Genomic DNA, 26,407 nt, shown 5'->3' with positions numbered 1-26,407 from the left:
ACAACGAAGGAGCTCACAGTGAGATTTAACCACTGTGGATGCTCTAAGCCAGTCCCTACCTCTCTGCCATTTCTCACCTCGGACGCAGAGCCCTGCTGTGGCCGAGGCCAGGGCCAGCTTTAAGCCGAGGCCTCATCAATGGCGGATGGCACTTATCCTAAAACAGGGGCATGGGGCGAATGTCAACGCTGGGACCTCATGCTCTTCATCAGTCTGCTTCGCTTCGCTCCGCACCTGTTTGAACCTTTGGGTGAATGGTTAAATGAGTAACTTCATATTGTCTTTGTGTTCGTATCGAGTTGGTGCACTAGAATTCGAGATATTATGAGAGCGCAAAGGCGATGAACTTGAATTTTGGAGAAAAATGAAGATTGAATATAAGAGAAGGCAATGTACTGGATTGAAACTGATATAAATAAGTCGAAACAGGGCGTCAGCTGCTTTCGATGTGCAATAGGAACACACTTCTTCCTCAGCCCATCGCTTTCACATCCCCGACCTTTATCACTTTACCTTGTCCACAACGTCTTCTTTCCTTTGTGGCAAACTGGCAATGGAAGTCGGAGGTGGAAGAGACAGGCGACGATTAAGCAGCAGGGAAGCGAGTCCCGACCGAGCTAGACTCACCTACTCCCACCAACAGCAACCTCCGCCGCCGCCGCCGCCGCCGCAGCAGCAGCTGCAGCAGAGGTTTCCAAGACCTCTTCGCAAACTACAAGTGGTCTACTACCTCTGCAGGAATGGTCAATTGGAGCACCCCCACTTCATCGAGCTCCCTTACCTCCCCAACCACCAGCTCCAGCTCAAGGGTGCATCCCGTCATCTTCTTCCTCTTCCATTTTAATTAATCATCTCGTTTAGCTCTCATTCTATCGTCATCTTCTCCGACAGATGTGATCGAAAGACTGAGTTTTCTAAGAGGCAAAGGCATGCCTTCGCTCTTCTCCTGGTCGTGCAAGAGGTAGTCAATCCCCTGTTTTAGTGCTTGCTTAAGTTCTTGAAAAAAAGTTGTCATTTTTACTAATTTTTGAAGGAGCTACAAGAATGGCTACGTGTGGAATGACTTGGCTGATAATGATGTAATCTACCCCGCCGACGGCGTCGAGTACGTGCTCAAGGGATCCGAGATCTTCCCTGGCGCTTATGGTATTTTTTTTCTCTCCTGCTTTTAGAGATGGTTAATTTAGATTTGTGGAATTTATTTTGATCGGTTTTACTTGGATTGGGAATGGTAGATCGTTTCCAACATCTTCCGGCGAGCAGCCGGCAGCCAAAAGCACTGCTTGCGCCTCGGAAGCTCCGTTTGGAGTTTGAGGACGACGACGAAGCAGAGGGTGTGGATGACGAAGCAACAGAGGAAGAGAGGATGGGAAGTAAGCTCGCCGTAGGCGGGAAGAAGCCTGTTGGATACTCGCGGCTCCGTGGGGTTTCCACGGAGGAGATGGAGCGAGTCGACGGCCGGGTGGCAACTCACCACCACGCCCCCACCGAGCTTCCCCTCGACGATTCATCTCCTCTGTCTTCGTCCTCCTCCGACAAGCCGCCCAACCATGCTTACCCCGCAGCTGTTGCTGGCGGCGGCGGCTCCCAGCGATTCGAGGACGTCAACTCGGCGCCGGAGCTGGGTCTGTCGCGCAACTCCGTCCTGCTCCAACTCATTGCCTGCGGCTCGGCTGCCCTCAAGGGAAGAAGCACCCCGAGCAGCGGGGCGGTCAAGGCAGCTGCAGCAGCCGCCAACTCCGCCTCGGCCGCCGCCGCAGCTTCCGGCGGAAGCGAGCGTCACATCAGCGTGCTGCACCGCGGTGCGCTAAGTCGACTCGCGGGCCGAGCGGCCGACGACGAATCGCAGTGCTACTCGGAGCACCCGCGCTACTGTCATCCCCTGGTCGAGGACAAGGAGTACTTCAGCGGCAGCATCGTCGAGCGCAGCAGAGGCGGCGGCCCGCCGGAGCCTGTCCTCCAGAAATCTTCTTCTTACAAAGAAGAAAGGTTAATTACACTTTTTCCATCATTGATTTGCTTCCATTCAATCTTCCTAACATTAATTTTTTTTTTATTTCAAATTTTCAAAAACTTTCACTTATAGCTTGGTAAATTTGATAAATTCTATTTCCAATCATATAATTTCATTCTCTCCATAACAAAAGTTTTACAATGATTTTTAACTTCAAGAGGGCAATGCAAAAAAAAGATTTACAAAACTTTAGATTCCTCCTCTACTGTTGCAGAGTTCGACTGCAACTCGAAATCATCATTCAAACTGACTCGAAATCATCATTCAAACTGACGTTCTAGAAGCACACGGTTCCGAGTTTGGAAGACGACTTTTAGCTTTTTTTTGTTTCTGATATCTCAAAAAAGATTTAGAAGGAAAAAAAAACATACATATATTGCTGATTATGCAGGAGCGCGAAGCTAGGGATTGCAGAAGACGAAGAGAGAGCAGCAGGAAAGGAGGAGGCGAGAGGGAAATGCATTCCGGGGCGGAGGAGGTGCTCTGTCAAGCAAGTGCAGTAGTGACGGCGGCAGCAGCAGCAGCTTTTCTGAGGAGGAAGATGCAGCCGAGTATTAGTGTGGAAGGAGGAACAGTGTGGCGTTTAATTACGAACTGTTCTGAGACTCAGAGGATGTGGATATCTTTCTGTGGATTCTGTGGTCGATTTTGTATCTCAACTAGGTCTTAGGTGTCTCGTCTGGGTTAACGATTATTCTGCCTTTTATATATAAAAAATATTTCGAGCTTCACGATGCCGCTGCTTAATTAGCACGTTACTTGGTTCGTCAACAACAGTGAACCAATAAGAGTAAAATCTTTGAAGAATCTCTCTCCATAGATCGAGTCGAATCTACGTTAAACAAACAAAACTGTGTGCATGTGCTGCTGCACATGGAGTTCAGGAGCATGGGCGAGGAACCACGTGAACTACTGACTTGCAGCATCGCAGGCCGTTGTTCTAGTTATTGCAACTGCTCATTCCAATGGGCGGCTCACAGATTGTTCGCCAATCACGTCTCGCCACCTAGCTTCTACAGCTTACTCTTGAAATGTGACTAGGCTCATCCGGCCGCATCTATATCGGATTAAGCCAAATTCAAGCCGGACGCGCTTTATGACTACTGCCAGCAGTCGGTAGCTTCTGGACAGCTGCCGGTCGAATTGCAGTTTACGGTGCACGTGGCGCGCGTCTATTCGCCAAAGGCAGAGGCAAATCTCCTATTAATACCTTCCGCTGGTCTCCAGTTCATCGCCACCAGCGAAGAAACGAAGCCTTTGACCACACTATCGGTGAGCTGAGAGATCCCTGATTCCTTCGCGTGTGAAAAAAAATAGAGGGAAAGGTTCGATCTTTACTCTGATTCCTTCTTCTTCGACCTCTGATCTGTGATTTTCTTTATTTTATTTTTCCATTTTCCTGTTCTGGTTTTATGTCCGTTCTGATCTAGCTTTAGAGTGAAAGAGGGCTTTTTTCATACCCTCAGGTCGATTCCTATCCTTCTTTTTTCTAGCTTTTTGATCGCAAGAGGCTACCTTTTTCAGCTAGACCTCGTTCTCGATCTCTTTCTTACTCGCGATCTACAACTTTTTTAGGTTCTTTTACACCTCAGTTTGTTAATTGATTAGGGAAAAGCAGTAGCTTTGCTTGCTTTGCTTTACAGATCAGGCATGGCGACAGCCATAGATTTGTACAGTAGTATACCAGTTTTCTCCTCGTCAGATCCATTGAGAGAAGCGCTTGAACCTTTTATTAAAGTTGCTTCCTCTCTCGATCCACTCTCTTCCAGTTTCTCCTCCTTCTACCTTCCTCAAAACCCTAGCTTTGAACTTGCCATGCCTCTTGGACACGCCGCAGAGATGCTTCCTCAAAGTCCTAGCTCGGTTGGGCTTAATTGCCTCTCCCCTGCTCAAATCCAGCAGGTACAGGCGCAATTCCACCGTCAGCAGCTTATTCAGGCGCCCGCCGACCGCCGGAGCCAGAGGAATATAAACTCCCTCGCCCCCCAGCCGCCGCCCATGAAGCGCAAAAGCTCTCCGACGAAGCCCGCGAAGCTCTTCCGCGGTGTTCGGCAGCGGCACTGGGGCAAATGGGTGGCGGAGATCCGCCTCCCTCGCAACCGCACCCGCCTATGGCTCGGCACCTTTGACGCCGCCGAGGAGGCCGCCTTGGCCTACGACAAGGCCGCGTTCATGCTCCGCGGTGACGGTGCGAGACTCAACTTCCCGGAGTTTCGGCACGGCGCGGTGCACCTGGGGCCGCCGCTGCACCCCGCGGTGGACGGCAAGCTCCAGGCCGTATGCCACACCCTGGGGATCTCCGGAAAGCAGGGGGCCACCCCGCCGTGCCCGGTGGCCAGTGAGGGTAGCACGGAGGACAGCAAGTCTGATTCCTCCTCATGGGCCGAGGAGGAGGAGGACTCGTCAGCCGCCGAGCCGGCGATGCAGCACTTGGACTTCACTGAGGCACCGTGGGACGAGTCGGAAACCTTTGTGCTGCGCAAGTATCCATCGTGGGAGATCGACTGGGACTCCATTCTCTCTTCAGATTAGCATCGCGCTCATGGCCTCTTCTTCTCTTTTCAGTTCAGCAGTAGTAGAAATCGTTGCAGTGTGATGCAGTAAAACATCATGGTTTGCTGATTTTTTGAGGCAAAACCATGAAGTCTGCCATCTCGATCTTCATAACTCTCATTTGTGTATATCGTGATCTGATAAATCTCTGCTGTTTGATATATATTTACATTGTGTATAACAAACTGTTGTTTGTTAGATATTGTTTGCCAATTATCTACTTAAGATTGTTTCTGAAGAAATTACTCCACAATGTAATCGATCTTTTCAAGACCTCAAGTCATCCATCAAGCTCCTAGCTGAAGTCAAATAGAGCTATTAGTGAGTTAAAATTGGTCATCTCTTGAAACCGAGTCCATTTCAATGAGAGGTTTGTAAAATTCAAAAGGTTGAATGAAGAAATAAAATTATTTAGAGGTCTAGTCATTAAAGAAACTCTAAATTCAAATAAAATTAACTTGGATAAGATAAAGTATTAGAGTATCTATATCAGTTATTTTATCTAAAAATTTTATTTTAAATTTTAAATAGAGTAGTTAAAATTTTTTTAAAGATTTTATTTTAAATTTTGAATAGAGTAGTTAAAATTTTTTTGCATCATCTATCTTATCTATTCATTAAATTTAGATTTGATAAATAGTGATTCTATAAATTTATGGAATGAAGTTTCTATCCTAAAAGTAAACTAATATTAATTTTCAATCTCTCTTCTTCTGCTCCTTTTATAAATATAATAATAAAAAATATAATAAAATAATAAAAAAAAAAGATAATAGAAATTTTAAGATAATTGATGTAGTATATAGTGAAAAGTGATTGTCTAAATTTAATAGAATGAGTTATTTATTTTAAATTTTAGATATAGTGATAGGAAAATTGATATGGGTGTTCTTAGGGTTATAAATAAGCCGAGCCGAGTCGAGCTTTGGGGTGTTCGAGTTTGTTTGATGAGGTAATCAAGTCGAGCCGAGCTTAAAATGATCCAAGCTTTTGAAATGAGTGTTCACGCTCGGCTTAGTTTAATTTTTATGAGTTTGTGTTTGTTTGAAACTTGGCTTGAGTTTGGTTCATTTAGATGTTATCAAGCTCTCAATTCAACCTTGGCTTGAGCTTGATTCGAGCTTGGTTCGTTTAGATGTTATTAAGCTCTCAATTCAAAATTATTTGATTGTTTGAAATTTTTAATTGTTTGATTGATTATTAAGCTGGATAATTTAAATTTATTTATTTATTTATTTTATTATTTATTTAGCATATTGAAAAGAATTTTATTAATAAATATGGTTCGTAAATATTGTTCATGAATATTGTTCACGAATATTGTTCACGAATGTTAACGAGCTGAACACATATGTGTTCAAGCTTATTTGTTTAGCTTAACGAGCTGTTCAAGTTTTATTGTTTAATTAATCTTATGTATATTGAACGAACATGAATAAATTCTTACCAAGTCCAACACCAAATTTGTTCATGAATGCTTGATTTATTTACAACCCTAGGTGCTTATACTACTTGCTATGTGATGACTTTTTTCTTCTTCTCTTATACATTTTAGTGGTTGGATGAAGTGTTAGTGCTTAGATAATATAATTAAGGAAGAGCAATAACTTTTTAAACCTATTAATAACTCTCATCATGTGTAGGTTAGCAAATTAGTTATTAAACCTATTAATAAGTAGGTTAGCAAATTAAGCTGCGTTTGTGCATAGTAAGTCAACAAGCACTTGAAACTTGATGGCATTTACTTTATAAATGTCAAAGCACTTGAGGTAGTAGCGTTGACTTATCCATGGGAAGCTATATGAATGCTTCAAAGTGGGTAATGATTTCATGGAAGTCACTAATTTACATACTTTCTAAAAAATTAGATAGGATAAGTGATATAATTACTCAAAGTGCTTCTCTTGCCCAAATCATTTGTGCCTAATCAAAAAGTATACATTATTGGTAAACATAGTCAACCCCTTAAACTCTGATTTATGAGATACGAAGCAAGTTGACTAGAAAATGAAAGATAAAATACCAAAAAAACACCTTTTTTTTTAGAATTATCAAATAGATAACATAGCCATAGAACTTTGGTGAAAGTTGTTCTAATTTTTCTTCTTCCCTCAATGGGCCTCCTACTAAACTTGGACCTCAATGGGCCTCCTTAATAAGATTTTTTTTCAAAAGAAAAGTTTAATAGTCTCTTATTATTATTAATAATAATAATAATACACTCCTATGTGTTACATTTTCTCATAGACAGACCATGTAATTTGACTAAAAGAGGTTGAAATATAATAATAATGCAGCACATCACTTCTCTTCTAGATTCTCATCTTTTCACTAATTTCCAAATGATTTGGTTAAATATAGCAAAAGTCAATTTGAAAGGGAGTTTTGGCGCAACGATAAAATTATTATTTTATGACGAAAAGGTCACGGATTCGAATTTTGAAAATAACCTATTATAAAAGATAGGGTAATATTACGTACAATGGATCCATCTTCGAGACCCCGCATAGTGGAAGCTTAGTGCATTATGTTACTTTTTTTTTTATATAGCAAAAGTCAATTCCTTAATGAGAAACTAATGAACACCAAAGGAACTTTCAGCTTCTATGTCCTTCTGTCTTCCTCCATGTGTGAATAAAGCCAATCAAAGTCACCTCCATGGATTGCTTCCGACTGTTAGCTGAAAAAGCTTGTGGTGATCTTGTAAGCAACTGAAACCTCATTCTTCATAAGCATCATAAAAAGTCTGAATCTTCAAAAGCTGGGATTAGACTGGTTTCTTTGTCAGTTACCAAACTTCCAAGGCTTCTTCCACAGTTTTGCACGTTGTAAAACAAAAGTGATTCAACTTCTTTTTCTTTTCAATTCTGGTTTTTTTTTAATATGATTTGGATTTGAGGATTTGAGAGGTCAATCTCTGTTCTACTTCAAGAAATAAGATGATTGGTGTGCCAAAGATGAGGAGAAATTACTATAAGAAAATAAGATCCTCAGCTAATAACTCGAGGTTTAAGAAGATCTGATGGCACCAATTAGACCTCCAAAAATATGAATCCAATCGAGTTCTCCAAAAACTTGAAGATACAAAGGACAATTATGAAGGCAGAAATGGTTTGATGATGCATGAAGTGAATCATAAAAGGCCAACTGAATCTGTCGACTAAACAGGAACTGTTTTGGAATTGCAGGAAGAAGGCGAAGGAAGTATTTTTCAGTGTCGGTGATGATGCATCACATCATATGGTTACTGTTAATTGAGGAAGACTGAAGAGAGTGCAAGTTGGAAGGTTCGTGCCAATTGATGGAATAACAAAAAATATCAGAGGTTGACGGAGAGAGGATGCAAGCTCAGCCATGAGCTCACCGATCGAGCAGCATTTTCAAGACAACTCGACACTCTGAAAGACAATAACTCATAGCGAATATTTAGCCTACCACAACATACAAAATCATTTACTTATTGATTAACTATGAATTATCATCCAACTTTAATGTTTGTCGTCTTAAAATCTTCTACATCTTTACATTTTGATACTGTTGAACACCTCCAAATCTAACTAGTCATACACCTTTGAGTTACCTAGCATAACCATCCAACCAACGTAAATTTATATTCAAATTAAATTTTATTGTAGGTACGAAAAATAATTTGAAATAAATATTAATTAATAAAAATATTAATAGGGGTATTTTGAGAAATTAAAACAAAAATAAACTAGAGACGGTGCACTTTTTGGTAAAATGGAAAGTACCTAAAGTCCGTTGTCAATTACCTGCGGGAAACTGTCAACGTGGCGACTAATCATAGGTTGTTGAGGATCTTCTCGTGTTCTTTCCTTGGTGGGTTGGTGAATCGGGTTCATTTCACGCGTGTTTACCCGTTTCGGTGCAATTCGCAAGCCAATGGCTTTTATAATTTCTGCCGCTGGGCCTGGAAGTCGCACTCGCTCGTCGTTCCAAGTCGTTGCATTTAGTCTTTTCTTCTTCACGTCGAAGAAATTACGCTACAATTTCGATCGATCTTATACTATTTAAATCCGGTTCTCTATCTCGAAACGGAGGGAGTAGTAGTAGATTTTCTCATGGTTTCCGTCGCGGAGATGAGGAAGCAGAATGTGATAGTGACGGAGGAGCTCGCTCTCAGCAGGGTGATGGCTGCCGGAGGCGACCCCGCCTTTCTTGGCGGAATCGTCTTCAACTGCAAGATCGCCAGCCAACTAGAAATCCTAAACAGTGGTTGGCTTGACTCGCTGCGCGCCTCCTCCCCCACTCGCGTCAAGGCAGCCGGCACCGCCATCTCATCCTCCTTCGCCGCCGCCCAAGACCAGGAGTACGAGAACTGGGTGGTACGTTATCCTCCTCCACGCTAAAAATCCAATTTTTTTATCCCGGTTAATGTTCCTGAATCCTGATCTCGGCGGCGCAGAAGCAGCACCCTTCCGCTCTGAGAAACTTCGGCGACATCGTTGCAGCGTCGAAGGGGAAGCGCATCGTGATGTTCCTCGACTACGATGGCACTCTCTCTCCAATCGTCGACGACCCCGACCGCGCGTTCATGTCCGACGCCGTACGCCGCCACCGCCGCCCTCTATCTGCTTTTACTCTGTTTCATTCCAACGTTAAAAATCACATTTTTTTTTTCACAGATGCGAGAAGCCGTGAGAAACGTCGCGAGGCATTTCCCAACCGCGATCGTTAGCGGAAGACGCCGCGATAAGGTCCCTTCCATTAAATTCATTCGACCAAATTCATCAATGCTCGTGTTAAATCTCGATGATATTTTTGATTTGCAATCAGGTGTATAACTTTGTCCAATTGAGGGAGCTGTACTACGCTGGGAGCCACGGCATGGACATCAAAGGCCCCAGCAAAGGCACAAAGAGGACGAGATCGAAGGTCTCTGTCCTCCTCTATCTCTTTCACATCTACTTCTTTCTACTACTGATCAATCACCGCATTGATTTGATTGTTGCAGAACAAAGCTCTGTTCTTTCAACCAGCAAGCCAATTCCTTCCCGTGATTCATGAAGTCTACGAAAAATTGGTGGAGAAAACAAGTTCAATCCCAGGATCAAGGATCGAAAACAACACGTTCACTCTTTCAGTTCACTTCCGATGCATCGACGAGAAGGTGAAGAACAACAACTCTTTTTCCAGTTTCTCTGTTTTCTTCCTGAAAACAAAAAACTAATTTCTCTAACAACACGATGCATGCCAGAAATGGAGCTCATTAACTGAGCAAGTCGGGTCAGTGCTCCTGGACTACCCTCAACTCATGCTCACAGTTGGAAGAAAGGTAGCTTAATCAATCTTCTCCTGATAATACTTCACATAAAATAAAAAGTTCATTAATCGATTTCAGGTACTCGAAGTCCGGCCAACTATTAAGTGGGACAAAGGGAAAGCTCTTGAGTTCTTATTGGAATCTCTTGGTACGTTCGAATACACCACAGCTTTGACATATCACCGACCTTGTAATTCCCTGTTCATCCTAAATCATTCTGAACTCCAGGATTCGCCAACTGTAGCAATGTGTTTCCAGTTTACATCGGAGATGATAACACCGATGAAGATGCTTTCAGGGTATTAATTTATTTGTTCTTCATAATTTTAATCTGATAAAACATGGAATCTGCTAAATATTCAATCTGCATAAATGCTTCAGGTTTTGCATGAGAGAGAACAGGGCGTAGGAATCCTGGTTTCCAAGGTTCCAAAGAAAACTGAAGCATCATTTTCACTGAGAGACCCAACTGAGGTGAGAAATATTGATTTATTTTATTAAATTTTAAATTAAACTAAATGTTATTATTATTATTATTACAGGTTATGGAATTTTTGCACCGGCTTGTGGAATAATTCAGAGATTTAAGGAAGTTTTTTAAGCTCGAGGAAAATTGAGACTTTCAGAAAATGAAAAATAAATTGTTATATTTATTTCTTCCAAAAGCCTTATTAATTTTATCATAAAAGGGAAGAGCTTCGTGCAACTGTGCAAGTTGTTGGTTATTTGTTTTCTTCAAAAATATATATATATATATATGGATTTCAATTCAGCTGTATGAGATGACAATAGATACATAGTCTTTTATAATAAAATTTGTCAAAAGTGTACTATATAAGTTTAGAATTAGTGATTTGTTTTAAATATGTAATTTAGAGTGTTGTTGTTCCAATCTATTATTGCGACGTGGATGATAAGATATTCAAATAAGAAAGTTTCAATTAATCTTAAAGTAAACCATCTTTCTTCTAATTTGATTTTTTAAATAAATTTGAAGCAGAGTTGACATCCATGAAAATCCCTTTTTTCTTATTCTTATGCATCATTTTCAGAGGTCAGTGGGGCATACCTACTGAGCCTCTTTTCCACCCATTTCATGCGTGGAATGGCGACTAAACTCCACCGAAAAGTTTAATGTTTTTTTTTTTTTTCATCCGTCCAAATCGGACAGAAAATCACGATCCGTCCTCATGGCCGCGTGTCACGCCGGTCAGCACGGCACCGTGTGAGGCGGCGGGGGCATAGCCTCGCGTCGGACGACACCGCGCAAGGCTGTAGGGCCTCGCGTCGGACGACACCGCGCAAGGCTGTAGGGCCTCGCGTCGGACGACACCATGCGAGACCGCAACGCCGGTCGGCACTGCACGAGGAGGCATGGCCTCGCGCCGGAAAGCACTGAGTGAGGCTGTCGGGCCTCGCGCCGGAGGACACCGCGTGAGGCTACCGCATCTCGCGCCGGTTGACACCTCGCCAATGCTATGCAATTGCTAAGGTAACGACGACTCCCTAAAAAAAAAAAAAAAAATGTTCTCTCTCTTCCCTTCTTTTCGGTAAGCATTTCCGCATAATTCATTTTCCCTCCTTTTCTTTTCAGCTTTTGTCCTAGACCGCCCGTGCAAGGAGCACAAACTTTTTGGACTATTTTTTTAGTTTAAAAGATGTGTCATTCATATCTATGATCAGATTACGATCATAATTTGATTGTAAATGATTACCGATTGTAAATGATTACGATCCCTTCTTAAATTCATCACTCCCATCATATTATAAATTTTATTCAGAACGGCCGGCCGAAAGTCCCTCCAAAGACCTCCGGTGATGAATAAGTGGTCAGATTATTGAGCGCCGAGCGAGGATGTCCTCCGGACAACCTCCGACCACTCGTTCCGAACAAAAATTATAATCTGATGGGGACGATGAACTCAGGAAAAGATCACAATCATTTACGATCAAATCGTGACCACGAATCGATCACAAATACGAGTGACACATCCCTTAGACCATAAAAAATGATCCAAAAAATCTTACCTCTTATGCTAGTGGCATAAGGCATGGCATCTCGACCCCACAGGTCATTCGAGTTGGTATATGGTGGGATGTTTGCCACATGAGGTCGCGGGGTCGAAACTCAGGGTAGTCGGGGCGTAAATCCTCGGTCCCTGTGCAACTCACCCCACCTACCACATGCTTGCTCAGGATATTGTGATTTACCTCCCTCATGATGACCTTAGATCAGGTACGTCGAAGATGCTGGAGACGAGTGATTTCACCTTTTGCCACATACACTACAAAAAGAGTCGCCACTAACGACTGAATATTCCGTCGGCATTCCGTCGGTAACTGAGCTTTCCGACGGAATACCGACGGAATTTCTGACATCGGGAAGAATTGGGTCGGCGGTTAATTTACCGACGGAAATTGTATTCAGTCGGAAATTACCGACGGAGTGTATGACTTCCGTCGGTATTTATTAACGACAGAAAACTTATCCCGTCGGCAAAGGGCAAACGGCATGTAACGGAGGTTGCCGACTGAATCAAATTCTGTCGGTATTTTACCGACGGAAATAAGCTTTCCGTCGGTAATCACCGACGGAATTAACCTTTCCGTCGGTATTTTACCGACGGAATTTTACATTTCGTCGGAGAATACCGACGGAAATCAATTTTCCGTCGGTGCATTACCGACGGAATGTAGAATTTCGTCGGTGAACACCGACGGAAAGGTTAATTCCGTCGGCATGGTATCGTAAAAACTTGTTGTTGTTCGATAAATTATCGACGGAATGTAGATTTTCGTCGGAAATTACCGACGGAAAATTGAATTCCGTCGGCAATATGCAGTAAAAAATTTGAAATCCCTGCCCTGCATTTCCCACTTATCATATATACAATTTTTATATAATAAAAACCATCACAAACGATGGTAAGACAAGCACAAATCATATATAATTACAATCCACACAATCAACGACCAACACAACATACAATATGCTCACAAACAAATAATAAAACTGTCTAAAAAACAATACAAAACATATAACAAGTGGCCATATCTCCAAAATTTAATACAAAATAAAACATAACCAAATATCAAGTACTGACAATCATAAACATCCAAAAGTACTGATAAGTCAACGTTAAATACAAAATATCCAAACTTATCATGATACATCACCTACACATAAATCTAAATATAATCCTGTAAAAGTCAAATATAAGAGATTATAATCAGACTGAATCGATATAATTGTAATATATAACTAATTTTGCATGTAATAAAATACCTGAATTATATTGTAGATATCCAATGATAGTACAATGGTGAATGTATCAATATGGACTCCTGCAAAATGCAATACAATTTAAGATAAATATCTAAGAATATCCAAATAGAATAATTATATTTGACTTAATTAATGTATGATAAATTAAAATCACTTAAGAATCTGAAACCTAAAAACAACTACAATATACTTTAAGCATACAACTACTAAAATTGAGCCACCTCCACAACCACTTAAGAATCTGAAACCTTATAAAAACAACTACAATATTTATTTTATGATTGAAGTAGTTCAAGTTATTGTATCATAAGCCTAATGAGGACAACAGACAAATCTGAACCTTTAGGTTATGATTAGAACCTTGTCCCATTAGAGGACATATTATGCATGAAATCTAGTGTCTATGGGTTTGCTTGTCAGCAGAGTTGTATTGGAGTTGGTTTGGCCATGGAACAATACAACACTAGTACTCAAAGAAACAATAAGAATATCCAGTTAGTTTCTGAGTGTGCATAAGCTGCACTCCGAATTTACTCGATAGTTGAATTAGGGAAAGGTTGTCTATCTTGAAAATTAATCGGGTGAAGTTTGGATACTTGGATTATTAAAAAAAAACAACAAATGAAAGTTTAACAAACTTAGAGTTTGTCACTAGGCAAAACAACTTAAAGTTTAACAAACTAGAGGTTGTGGAGGGCTTGGTTATTGGTGTTAAGGATGGTTAATCAATCAAATAAGACACTGTTAGTATATCAATAATCTAGCTTCTTTATTTTTTCTACTTCTTCCAGTAGCATGGTTAAAGTGTGGTTATGAGAAATTTTATGATGGAAAAAGTAAACCAGATGTTCGGTTCACAATCAAACAACACTAATATTGAATTAATAACAACTAGAAACTGTAGATAACAACACTAATATTTAAGACATAAGCTATATGTTTAAAAAAGGAACATAAATTATTAATAATTAAAAAATACTTACGACTTTCCGACAACCCTAAGAACGATAGATCCACGAAGTGGTGGTGCTGGATGATCTGCTATGAGATATAATATCTACAAAATAGCATTACAACACATCATAATAAAGTTTACAAACATGATAATCAGACAATAAAACAGGATTGAAGCATAACTTACTTGATGAACAATAATGCTAAAATGTAATCAATGCTAGACTCTGGAAACAGTTCTACTCAACATCAACAGTTTGTAAGTCGTCGTCGTTAGACTCTGTTATTTTCTAATCAAAGTTATATCAGACCTACAATTGTTTTTTATAAAATTTACATTTCTGCATAGTTAACATCTTCCAGAGAAATCTCCAAAGAATATTACCCAACGAAAGACAAACAATTACAAATAATCTAGATTCCTCTGCAGAGAGCCTATTATACAGCATAGAAATCAGCAGCGTAGATGAGATTTAAACCGACATAGGCTCTCTCTCGCACATTGGAGAGACAAACTCAGTCGCTAACAGATCCGATCTCATACGAGAAGCAAAAAAACTAGAATCGAAAAGCAGTAAGCAGTGTAGATGGGCACGGGCCTGCGGCAACTGCCTGCCGCAAGCAAGGGCCTGCCGCGAGTAGGGGCCTGCAGCGGCCGACCCTACGACAGCCAGCCGCCGCGAGCAGGGGCATGCGGCGCTGGCCTGCAGCGAACAGGGCCCTGTGGCGTCGGCCTGCGGCGCCGGCCTGCATCAAGTAGGCACCATCGGCGGCCGGTTGCCACGAGCAGGTGCTTGGGGAGCAGCTGGCGGCGGAGCACACGCCCGGGGAGCAGGCGCCGGCGTAGCGCCGACGTGCGCGTCAAACAAAAGAGATGAGGGAGGAGAGGAGCGTACCAAAGTCGCCTGTTGCTGATCGCCGACAACGAGAGAGGACACGAGGCTGGACGCCGAGATCGCCGGTTGCCGATCGCCGAGGAAGCGGAGAGGAGAGGAGATCAAGTTCGCGTGGAGAGGAAAGTCGCACCGTGCCCTAATTTCACTCTGTTTTACCGACGGAATGACAATTCCGTCGGTAATTACCGACGGAATTGTGGATTCCTTCGGGGATTACCGACGGAATTGTCATTCCGTCGGGGATTACCGACGGAATTATGATTCCGTCGGTAAACTCTAACCCTGATCGGATCGCCCGATTAGCGATATATACTGACGGAATGTTAACTCCGTCGGTAAACATCAATACCGGAACCCGTTAAATAAATTGCCGACTGAAATATATATTCAGTCGGAATATTACCGACCGAAATATATATTCAGTCAGCATTTACCGACTGAATTAAATTCAGTCGGTAGTTACCGACTGAAATATATATTCAGTCGGTATTTACCGACTGAATTAAATTCAGTCGGGAATGCCGTCGTTATTTACAGGTTTTTTTGTAGTGATAAGACATGACATCTCAAATTATTGGAGCAGGGGATTCCCTGGATCTATCAACAGCTAATCATCCATGATCTAGTGCGTTTTAAACCTTAATTAATCGTGGGAAAGATGCTTGTCTTCGTAGTTGAGACATGTCGGCAGTGGTGGCTACACTTGCCCGGGTGCTGAAGCCACGTGAGAAAACACATGCAGGCAGTGGTCCTGAGCTACGTGCATGGCACTGCACGGAACATCAGTAAGCTAGCTGATGATGGATTTGTATATATGCGACTGCTTAATTAAAACTGCATATATACCATTGTGGGCTTGGGAGTGGATCAGGAATTAATTAGTTGTTTTGCTTAGTGATGGATATAGGTCAGGAATTAATTAGTATTTGGATGAGATCGAGTTAGTTAGTTAATGCATGTATGTATGATTCACATGCGTAGAAAAAGACAAGAGGCTGATTAAGATGGGTGTAACTGAGAGACCAATTCGTTTAAGTTTGCTTTCGATAGAAGAGGCCCAATTCATTGGGTCAATGATTTTGTTTTTCTGGATCTGATCTTGATCCGCCAATCAGAGTTGAACTACTTTAGTACCAACCCTCCAGATTTCGGCTATGCTATCAGGGATGAAGACAGTGGATAAGAGGAAAGATTTGGGCGATCTTTCTCCTAGTTCCTCCAATAAATTTGTGACGCAACAAGTTCTATTCACTTTGTTAATTCATGCATGAATATCAAAATTCATACTTTTAATCTCTCTTAATTCCAAGAGAGTACTATGAAGAAGAGAAAACTCATCGTTCCATGAAAGAGATGGTAGCTAAAAATAATATTAAATTAAAACTACCTCAAAATATTAAACAGGACACTTAAATAAATCAAACACCCTAGCTAATTGATAGATAATAATATCAAAAATAGTCTAAATACTCAAAATACACAACTTGCTAAAAATAGCAAAAAATTATTTTGAGGCTATGAAAAGAGCCTAAACGATGTCGTTTGGGCCTAAAACTTGATGGTTACAGATATCCATAACAAATGGAGATCTCCAAGTTCTATAAGTATGAACGTAGACAAATCTTGATTATGAGTCCCGAGTTACAAGTTATACCTGCTGAAAGGTTGCCTGTCAAACTAGTATCATTCTCCCCAGAGTGGAGAAAATTCACCCTTGAATTGTCAATCACTTCATCATCAAAATAATCACCATGGAAGGGAATCAACTAATCAAGTAGTTCACATTAAACACATCAACAGTACGAATATGACTAAGCAGCTTCAATTGATATACATTGGGATTTATCTTCTCAATAATCTCGATCGGGCCAATTTTCTTAATTGATAATTTGTTATAATCTCTAACCATAAAATGATCCTTAATTAAAACTGCTCACACAAAATTTCCTACATCAAACTCCAAGTGTCGATACTTTTGATTTGCAGTGTATTTGTACTTTGAATTAGAGATGGACAAATGATTGTGAATCGTTTTATGGATATCCTGCAAACAATCCACAAAGTCAGTTGCCCTACTATGTACTAGACCCGTACTAGATAGTTCAACAAATCTAGTGGACCACGAGGCTGAGATGAGTAAACTACTTGGAATGGACTAAAACCAGTACTTCGATTCACAGCATGGTAGTGAGCAAATTTCGCCTGACACGGATTTTGATCCCAACTCTTCATGTGATCTCCTACTAAGCAACACAAAAATTTCTGAGTGATCGATTCACAATCTCTGTCTAATTATCTGTTTGAGGATGATAAGCACTACTAAAATTTATCTATATATTGACCATCTTCCATAAACTATGCCAAAAATACTAAGAAAACGAGTGTCTTGATCTGAAACAATAGACGTCAGAAGGCCATGAAAACTGTAGATATATCAAAAAAATAGTTGCACCACATTAACAGTATCAATAGTCTTCTTGCAAGGAATAAAGTGAACTATATTAGAAAATCTATCAACGACAACAAAGATGGAGTCACTACCTCGCCGAGGATGTGGTAAACCTAGCACAAAATCCATGTTAATATTAACCCAAGGTCGAGAAGGGTCGCAAAGGCATGTATAAACCCACATTAGTGGTTGTCTCCTTAGAGACTTGATAAATATTGCACCTTTGCATATATTTCTCTACTTCTCATCGCAATGTAGACCAAAAGTAGGAGGTTTGAACCAAATGTAGTGATCGGTCCCGACCAACATGACCTTCACTGTGCAATTCCTTGATTATCTACAAGTTGAGACTACAAGTTGGAATGCATAACTAATTACCTTTAAATAAAAACTCATCATGCAGTAAAAAGTTTATTTTCTTCCCAGCCTGTAGGTCTTGCAATATCACCGAGAAATAAAGATTTGTATCAAGCAAATCACAAAGAAAATCAAACCATGGAACCTTAAATCGCATATTAACTAGAAAGATGCTCCTACGGCTTAAAACATCTGTCACACGATTAGCGTTTCTTGCTTTATGTTTAACCATATAAATGAACTACTCTAAATAAGCGACCAATCTTGCATGCCAGGGTGACACCTTGTGTTGTTGGTATAGGTGTCTCAATGAGTCATGATATGTAAATAAAACAAATTTTCTATAAAACAAGTAGTGATGCTAATACCTCACTGCCTGCACAACAACATAAAACTCCATGTCATGAGTACTACAATTAAGTTTTGCTCCACAAAGTTTTTAGTTGAAAAATGCCACGAGTCTACCATTTTGACTAAGTATCGCACCAATACCAACCTTAGAAGCATCTGCGTGTAACTCAAAAGGTTGAGAAAAATTTGGAAGTATTAAGATCGATGTCATTGTGAGTCATTCTTTAATTAATTGAAAGGCTAATTTGCAGCCTTAGTCCACTCAAACCTGCTATCCTTTAAACAATTTGTTATCAGAGTCATAATACTACTTAAAGAAGCAATGAAACGCTTATGGAACGAGTCTAACTTGTGGAAACTTCTTAGTTCAGTTAAGGTCGTCAGTGTAGATCAGTCCTTCACTACTTGTATCTCAGTTTTGTCAACTTTTAAACCCTCCTGTAATCATATATCCCAAAAATAACACCTTGGAGCCAAAAACACGCATTTGTTCATAGCAACATAGAATTTTTCCCTACGCAACACACTAAAGCCTCCCTCACGTGCTGTAGATGTTGCTCTGGAGTCACACTATATATCAAAATATTATCAAAGATTCAAAATACACCACAACAAATCTACTAATGAATGATCACAACAACTGATTCATCACACACATGAAGCTACTAGAGGTATTGGATAAACCAAACGACATCACAATCCACTCATATAGCCCCTCCCTAGTCTTAAAAGCTATTTTTCATTCATCTCCCCACCTAATGCGAATTGAATAATACCCACTCTTCAAATCTAATTTGGTGAACACTGCTGATCCACTAATTTGATCAAGTAAATCATCCAGACAAGGAATGGGAAAGCGATATCTAACAATGATTTTATTGATGGTTCTGTTATAAACGCACATATGCCAAGATCTATCTTTTTTTTGGCACAAAAGAGTAACATTGCAAGGACTTGTGCTTTCCCTATGACCCTTAACTAGAAAATCTTTAACTTGTCGTCGCAATTCTTCAATGTTTATGTGGGCTCATCTGGTAATGTGATTTGTGTGGTAGAGATACCCTCGGTTCCAAATCAATATGATGTTGAATATCTCGTTGAGGAGGTAACTCAGAAGATGCTCTTCTAGAAAGATATCATCAAAGTCTTCAATTAATAGAACTACTAAATCTGGAATAGTTCTAGGTTAAGACACTTCCTTGCCCATCAACATAAACCCCCCTTTCTGCTTTCTACAACTACTCGTCCAACTAAGCCAAGGATAATAAAGCCAACACTTCACCTGTAGGCTTTGGTTGCTCCATTATCTGTCAGCTAGGAAGTAGCACAATCTTAGCTCCCTCAAACACAAAACTGTAAGTATTAGCTCGTCCATCATGATGTACTTATCTATTATACTTCCAAGGTATGCCTAACATTAGGTGACAAGCATCCATTGCTACCACATGCCACCAAATAATATCTTTATATTTTAGACCAATAGAAAAAGAAATAAGAGCTTTTCGTGACACTAATACTTCACCTCCCTCCTTAAGCCATACTAATTTATATGGTTTAGGATGATTTTCCATCTGAATATTTAACTTTTGAATAGCTTAAGCAGATATGATATTTTCACAGCTTCCGACATCAATCACAAAATGACAAACTCTGCCTAGAACGGTACATGTTGATTGAAATATATTACTGTAAGTATCCTGAATTACTTTTGATATGATCAACCAAGTTAAGTTAGACTCTGCATATTTGATATCGTTTGTCTGAGTGTGCAGGGACTTAGGAACATAAGAAGTCGAGCGGAAGATGCAACTAGTGAGAAGGATGACACGGGAAGCGAGTCAACGAGTTTGGTGTATCCGAGGGACGAGATACTGAAAAAGAATACATTGGTGGGTGAGAAGAAGACGCGCAGCATTTCTGAGGGACGAGGAGCCAGGGAGGAAGACTGCTCAAGAAGAAGGTCAGAGCTAGGTTCGGGTGAACTTAACTCTAAACGGCTGGAGCATCACCCAAGCAATCAGACAAAAGTCAACTATGAGTTGACTATGTCCAGGCACCTGGACCTAGGTGCTTGGATCCATTCAAGCCACATCAGATAACTGTTGTGGTGAAGAGATTAGCGCGGGGCTATGTTTGTCGAATCCAGGCGCCCAGACCGCATCCAGGTACCCAGGAGCTAATAAATGCATATCAGCAAGCTATTGTGAAGTGGATCAAGGCGACCAATTCAGGCGCTCAGATTGGGTCTAGGAACTCGAAATGCGACATGTCAACAAACGCCTATTTTCGATCAGTGAGCTATAAATAGTGCCTTAATCATCATAGTTGAAGACAACACACTCTATAATCTTTCTAGTTTTGAACTTTATTTGTAGAAATTTTTCTTCCAAATGGGACTTGCACTATGGGATGCTAGGCTTCTGGACCGCCCGTCGCAAGTACTTCCCGATTTATCCTGGTGGTCAGGTAGAAATTGTTTGTACAATTTGTACTAATGATCTAACTCAAATTTTAATGAATGATAAGTGGATTAAAGTTAGAGTGTTTGTGATCTAATTGCTTTACTAAGTCTATAAGAGTTGACGGGTTTAGATGACCTGATACTAGGCTAAAATCCAGCTAGGTATGTAGGACCCGATAGCTAGTGTGAAGTCCAGATAGGTCCGCGGGACCCGATATCTAGCGGAAAGTCCGGTTGGGTTCGTGAGACCTGGCAACCGACCGAACTCCAGTTGGGTTCATGAGACTTGACAACTGGTGGGAAGACCTAGTGGATCAAAGGCAAGTCAAGCGATTGTAGTTACATTGGTAAGTAAGAGGTAAGCAACTGGAGGAGAGATCCAGTGAGGATGTGTTCTCGGTTGAGGGAATTGTAGGTGTCGGTCCAACTTAGGCTCATTTGGAAAACCTAAGTTGAGACCTAAGGTCCATTTGGAATCTATCCTGTTATACTGCGCTAACTTTGTTTTGCAGGATAGTCTTATTTTTTATTGCCTAGGACTAACTCTTTTTTACAAGGAAGGAGGCTGAAAAAAAGGGTGTCCGGCTGCCCAAACTCAGGGCGCCTAGACTAGCCTTGCCCGGGAGGCCTGCTAGGCACTCGGGCAGTCCGAGCGCCCAGGCTAGAAAAAATATCCAGAAGCTGAGTTGGAGCACGACGACTGGCAGAACTCATGTTAACGGTCTATGCCCCCGAAAGGGCTATACTGCGCTAACTTTGTTTTGCAGGATAATCTTATTTTTTGTTGCCTAGGACTAACTCTTTTTTACAAGGAAGGAGGCTGAAAAAAAGGGTGTCCGGGTGCCCAAACTCAGGGCGCCTAGACTAGCCTTGCCCGGGAGGCCTGCTAGGCACTCGGGCAGTCCGAGCGCCCAGGCTAGAAAAAATATCCAGAAGCTGAGTTGGAGCACGACGACTGGCAGAACCCATGTTAACGGTCTATGCCCCCAAAAGGGGTCCGGGCACCCGGAGGTGGATAAACTTCGCAGATAAAGTTTTGATGAGAGATCACCACGTCAGCAACTGTTCAGGCGCTCAGAATGGACCTATATAAAGGCCTTTACAAGCAGTTTTAGAACAACAATTGCTACAAGTTTCATTCTTGTGCACTGCTCCAAAAAGGCTCTGACGACATCGAAAGGTTGCTTCAAAGTTCAAATTTCCTTTATGTTTATGAGTAACATTTGTATTTCAGTACTTGTACTAAATCTTTGTAGCCCATTTTCAGACTGATAGTAATTGCCCAATGAAAGTACTTGATGAGTGTGGGCCTTGGAGTAGGAATCGTCGAAGGCTCTAAACCAAGTAAAAAATTACTTGTGCTAGCGTTTAAATTTTTGTATTTCCTTTCTGCTACATACTCTTGATTTTTCAAAAAGCGAAAAATACTATTCACCCCCTCACCCGATGTTACCCATCCTAGTTAATCATTTTTTTCTTCTAGTTTTGAACTTTTATACTCTCATTGCTATAAAATGTTTCTCCACTTTCAACAAAGGAGATCTTTCTATTAGAATTTTAACTGTCTTGGATTAGCAACCTCCCCGATTGCAAATCAAGCAAACTCAGAGTCTTCTCTTACTTTTATTTATATTTATTTTAATTAACTAATATGTATTTGTCTTTGCTAAGAACGATAGCAAAAGAAAGTTTTAATTCTAACTTACAGGGCTATTCATCCCCCTCTAGCGAACCTCAATAGGACCTACAATTAGTATTAGAGTTTTACATTTTAGAAGGGCTAACCGTCAACTGAAACAACAAAGAAATAGTCGGAGAGTGAGCATTCTTCTACCAAAATTCAAGGGGAATTTCACATATTGGAAACATCGTATGGAGATATGCTTTAAAACTGATTTTGATATTTTATGAATGATTAAATATGGTTTTGAAGTGCCCAAAAGTAAAGAGGGAACAATACTCGAGGAGCATAATTGGAATAAAAAGTAGTGCGACAAATTCATGGATAATGGTAAGATCGAGTTCCACCTTTAGAGCATACTGCCTGCTCAAGAACTCGATAGAATCGACAACTACAACTGTGCAAAAGAATTTTGGGAAAAGTTCTTGGAGCTCTACGAAGAACCAAGACAAGCAGAATCCGTCTCTTCAATGGACATCATTTCGTCATCGGAAGAATCCGAGATGGTGGAGATTGTCGGAACAACACTAATAGCCAAGTATCTACCTGAAGACATGAAAGTACTTTGGAAGATAGCATTGATGATGGGGGGCATCAAATGGTGAGTTCGACACAGTGAGATATGATTTCTACCTTCCGATCAATTATACAATGCAATAAAAAAGTTAAGTAGGTCTTTATGCAAAACTAGGACAAAGTTCATAAATTTAAAGAAAGATTATGCTTGTTTACTAGAAAATTTTGAAAAATTGAAAGTTGAAAATGCTAAAAAAAAAGAATTATTAGAAAAGAATTTGACAAGTTCAAATTACAATTTTCTACCAATTTCAAATTGTAAAAATTATAAAGGGCTAAATTTATATTTTAGATTTGACAAGGCCAAATTAGAAAAGTGACACCAAAATATATTTCAAAAAATTATTTTCTTAATCTAGTAAGTATAAATTTATATTGATTTCTTAAATCATGCTTAGTGATCCTGTCTGAGTCGCTGAATCAACGGACGTTGGGTACGTGGTGTTCTCCGACTGCTGACGTAGATCTCCGACCACTTGCACCGACTTTCGGCGAACCTGCAAAGAAATCGAACCGGGAAGGGGTTCCCGGCGACGATCCTCCGACGCTCAAGTCAGGCAAATGAAAAACAAGAAGGTGGCTTCCAGGATTAGAGGTTTCATACCTCCGGTGAAGTCTAAGGGGCCTTATATAGAGCTATGGGAGCTTGGTGCACACAACCCGAGGTGTACACATGTCCTGTACCATATCGCAGCATGGGCTTGTCAGAAGAGCATGTCTGACACCATACTGCTACAGTCTGAGCGTCTCCTTGATGGGACAGCAGAATCCCTCGTCGTACGATACTGAGTATGGCCTGGTCCTCGAACATGCCTGTTGTCAGCAACAGGGGTTACTAAGATGACGTCCACACTGTCCCATACTTTTTGACTTCCTCTTCCCGGATCGACCATCAAGCCGCTCGGCCAGGATATTCACATTTGGTCTGGCGTAGGTGGTCGTCCATCCGAGAAGGTTCAGGGTCATCGCCTGCTCGGCTCTCATAGCCTGACACCCTGGCCGAGCGGGTAGACTGCTCGGCCAAGAATATCTGGCCGAGCGGGTAGACTGCTCGGCCGTTACTCTTTCTTTGCACCTCGGCCGAGCGGACTATCCGTTCGGCCATATGATCTTCTTTTATTCATTGTAAATCTGGGCTCACGGCCAGATGGTTGTTCTCTCGTATGAAGGTTATTGCCTAGTGATCGACCTGTCCTGCCCGCTCGTCGAGCCCATAGGGTTGACCCCCCTTTGACCGTTGACCTCCACGTGTCGTTGACCTTGCCCTCATGAGGGCCCCCCGACCTTATTACCGGATCACTTGCCTCCCCTTTAAGTCCAGTCGAAAGAGGCGTCAAAGTCCGACTGACTGGACTACCGGTCTGACTGAGTGACGACCACTATGCTGGGCCCAGGAAGGTTCATCCGCTCGGCTTACCTTCTTCTTCATGCCCGTTCGGCGCTATCATGCTGACGCCCTCGGTATCCCCTCGGAATTCACGCCGAATCTTCTCCATTAACGCCGAGCACGCGCGCTGCGCGCGGTAAGGGGCGTTCATTAAATGCGCCCTGTGTCCTGCTGACACGTGGCACTCCCGCTGTCGTCAGCATACGGCGGCGGCGTTACCTCCGATGGGACAGCCGCCGTTTGAAATGAACGGCTCGATGACAGCTTCGTTTTTTGCGACCTGGATCTGACGGCTGAGGTCATTCGGGGCCAACACTATAAAGCTTTCGATCTCTTCTCTCCGCCGCATTTCTGCTCCCTAGTGCTCTGAGGCTTTGCTGCTCTTTCTGCTCCGGCGACTTCATCTTTCAGCTCTCCAGCGACTTCTCAGCCTCTTTCTTCGATCATCCTATCGCTCGTAAGCCTCCCTCACCCTTCATTCCGTCGTTCCTTTGCACTTTTCATTAGTTGTCCTTTCCTTCTTGTCGCCATCTTTCCTCGCTTGCTCTATTGTTTCCTTTCCGCCTTGCATTTCTCCCTTATTTTCAACCATGGCTAGCACTTCTCAGTCGACCACCGGCGCTCCTGGTCTTTGGTACACGACCATGGAGAGTCGGTTTGATGAGGAAGACGCCCTGCGTCTCGCTCGGACATATGACCTCCCGGCTGACCACAATATAGTAGTAGCCACCCCCACCGACCGGCCTCATGGTCCGCCACCTGGCACCGTTCTCTTTTTCCGAGATCAATTTTTGGCCGGGCTGCCATTTCCTCCGCACCGGTTCCTCGTACAAGTGTGCAACTATTTTCGCATCCTGCTCGGCCAACTAGTTCCGAACTCCATTAGGCTGCTGAGCGGGGTGGTAATTCTTTTTAAACTGAACGACATCCCACTGGACCCCAAAGTTTTCCACTACTTCTACTACCCGAAACAATCCGAGTGGGGCACTTTCATTTTCCAATCTAGGATAGGTTTTGTTCTTTTCGATAATATGCCGAGCTCCAACAAGCACTGGAAAGAACATTTCTTCTACTTGCGTTTTCCCGAGCTGCCGTCTTTCCGAACCAAATGGCAGACGGCGGTGCCAACCCAACCGGAGCTCGGCAAGTTTAAGAGCGATCCTGCCTATCTTCATGCAGCCAACGGGCTGGTCGGTCAGCGATACAACATCGATAAGCTGCTCCTTCCCGGAGTGCTATATATATTCGGCTTGTCCCCTGTCCAAGCCGACCTGCCCTACAGCATGAGTAAGCATTCTTCTCGCACTTTTTCCTTAGTTCTAACTGATTTATTCTTCGTTTCTGTAACTGAAGTCATGTGGCGCGCCAAGGCTACCGAGCGGCTTAAGTTGAGAGCTGCTGAGATTGAGGCGGCGAAGAATAAGGAGACCGCCGAACGGGGGTTGACCTTGGCGGGCTCGGCACCTGGAGGGGATGAGGGGACTCAGATTGCCCCTGAAACCCTAACCGCTTCTGCCTCTCTCAACGAGGCTGGGGGCGATATCGCATCCTCTGCTCAAGCCGAGGTAGAGGGCCGCTCGGCGGATGAGGTTCCTCTAGCGACTCGGAAACGCAGACGGCTAGAGCAAGCCTCTCAGCCGACTCCATCCGATGAGCAGCGTTCCGAGCGGGGTGATGATGCTCCCGTGGTCTCCGGGGCGGTTTCTAAAGAGAGCACCCCTACGCCGCTCGGCTCTCCCCTGGCTGCCTCCGAAGTGCCGCCTACTAGTCCTCCTCGGACCCTGCGTCGCCTTAGACGATTGGGCGACCGTCCTTCCACAATTGGCGAGCCGTCTGGCACAGCAGCTGCGCCCCAAGATGATCCGAGCGGCCCGCGGGTGATAAAAACTGTTCTGCGATTTCCGTCGGAGGAATACTTATTGGTGTTAGGACCTTCGGATAGCGGCTAGAGAGGGGGGGTGTGAATAGCCGACCCTAAATTCACGTTTCTTCCTACAATTTGAGTTAGCGCAGCGGAAATAAAGAGTAGAAACGAAAATGGAGAAGATCAAACCTCAAACACGATGATGTAACGAGGTTCGGAGATGATACTCCTACTCCTCGGCGTGTCCGTAAGGTGGACGAAGCCAATCAATCCGTCGGTGGATGAGACCCCGGA

At 42.3% G+C, this 26,407-nt stretch overlaps 3 protein-coding genes across 3 annotated transcripts; all 3 read left to right on the top strand.

Annotated features, from left to right (window-relative positions):
* The first annotated feature begins 451 nt into the window (after window positions 1–451).
* LOC121993010 (protein SOSEKI 2-like) lies at window positions 452–2,732 on the top strand. Its single transcript, XM_042547679.1, has 5 exons — window positions 452–809; window positions 892–961; window positions 1,034–1,146; window positions 1,236–1,989; window positions 2,406–2,732. The coding sequence occupies exons 1-5, from the start codon at window positions 554–556 to the stop codon at window positions 2,515–2,517; spliced, it is 1,305 nt and encodes a 434-aa protein (XP_042403613.1). The 5' UTR covers window positions 452–553; the 3' UTR covers window positions 2,518–2,732.
* Window positions 2,733–3,248: 516 nt separating this feature from the next.
* LOC121993013 (ethylene-responsive transcription factor RAP2-4-like) lies at window positions 3,249–4,780 on the top strand. Its single transcript, XM_042547681.1, has one exon. It carries the CDS (start codon window positions 3,665–3,667, stop codon window positions 4,544–4,546), a length of 882 nt encoding a protein of 293 aa, XP_042403615.1. The 5' UTR covers window positions 3,249–3,664; the 3' UTR covers window positions 4,547–4,780.
* Window positions 4,781–8,560: 3,780 nt separating this feature from the next.
* LOC121993012 (probable trehalose-phosphate phosphatase 6) lies at window positions 8,561–10,625 on the top strand. Its single transcript, XM_042547680.1, has 10 exons — window positions 8,561–8,913; window positions 8,994–9,134; window positions 9,214–9,285; window positions 9,365–9,463; window positions 9,543–9,698; window positions 9,786–9,863; window positions 9,930–9,999; window positions 10,080–10,150; window positions 10,233–10,325; window positions 10,394–10,625. Exons 1-10 carry the CDS (start codon window positions 8,650–8,652, stop codon window positions 10,424–10,426), a joined length of 1,077 nt encoding a protein of 358 aa, XP_042403614.1. The 5' UTR covers window positions 8,561–8,649; the 3' UTR covers window positions 10,427–10,625.
* The last annotated feature ends 15,782 nt before the right edge of the window (window positions 10,626–26,407 follow it).

Source organism: Zingiber officinale, chromosome 6B (assembly GCF_018446385.1).
Source record: "Zingiber officinale cultivar Zhangliang chromosome 6B, Zo_v1.1, whole genome shotgun sequence".
Taxonomy (NCBI): domain Eukaryota; kingdom Viridiplantae; phylum Streptophyta; class Magnoliopsida; order Zingiberales; family Zingiberaceae; genus Zingiber; species Zingiber officinale.
The sequence above is the reverse complement of the archived record's forward strand: the minus strand, read 5'-3'. Positions and strand labels throughout refer to the sequence as shown.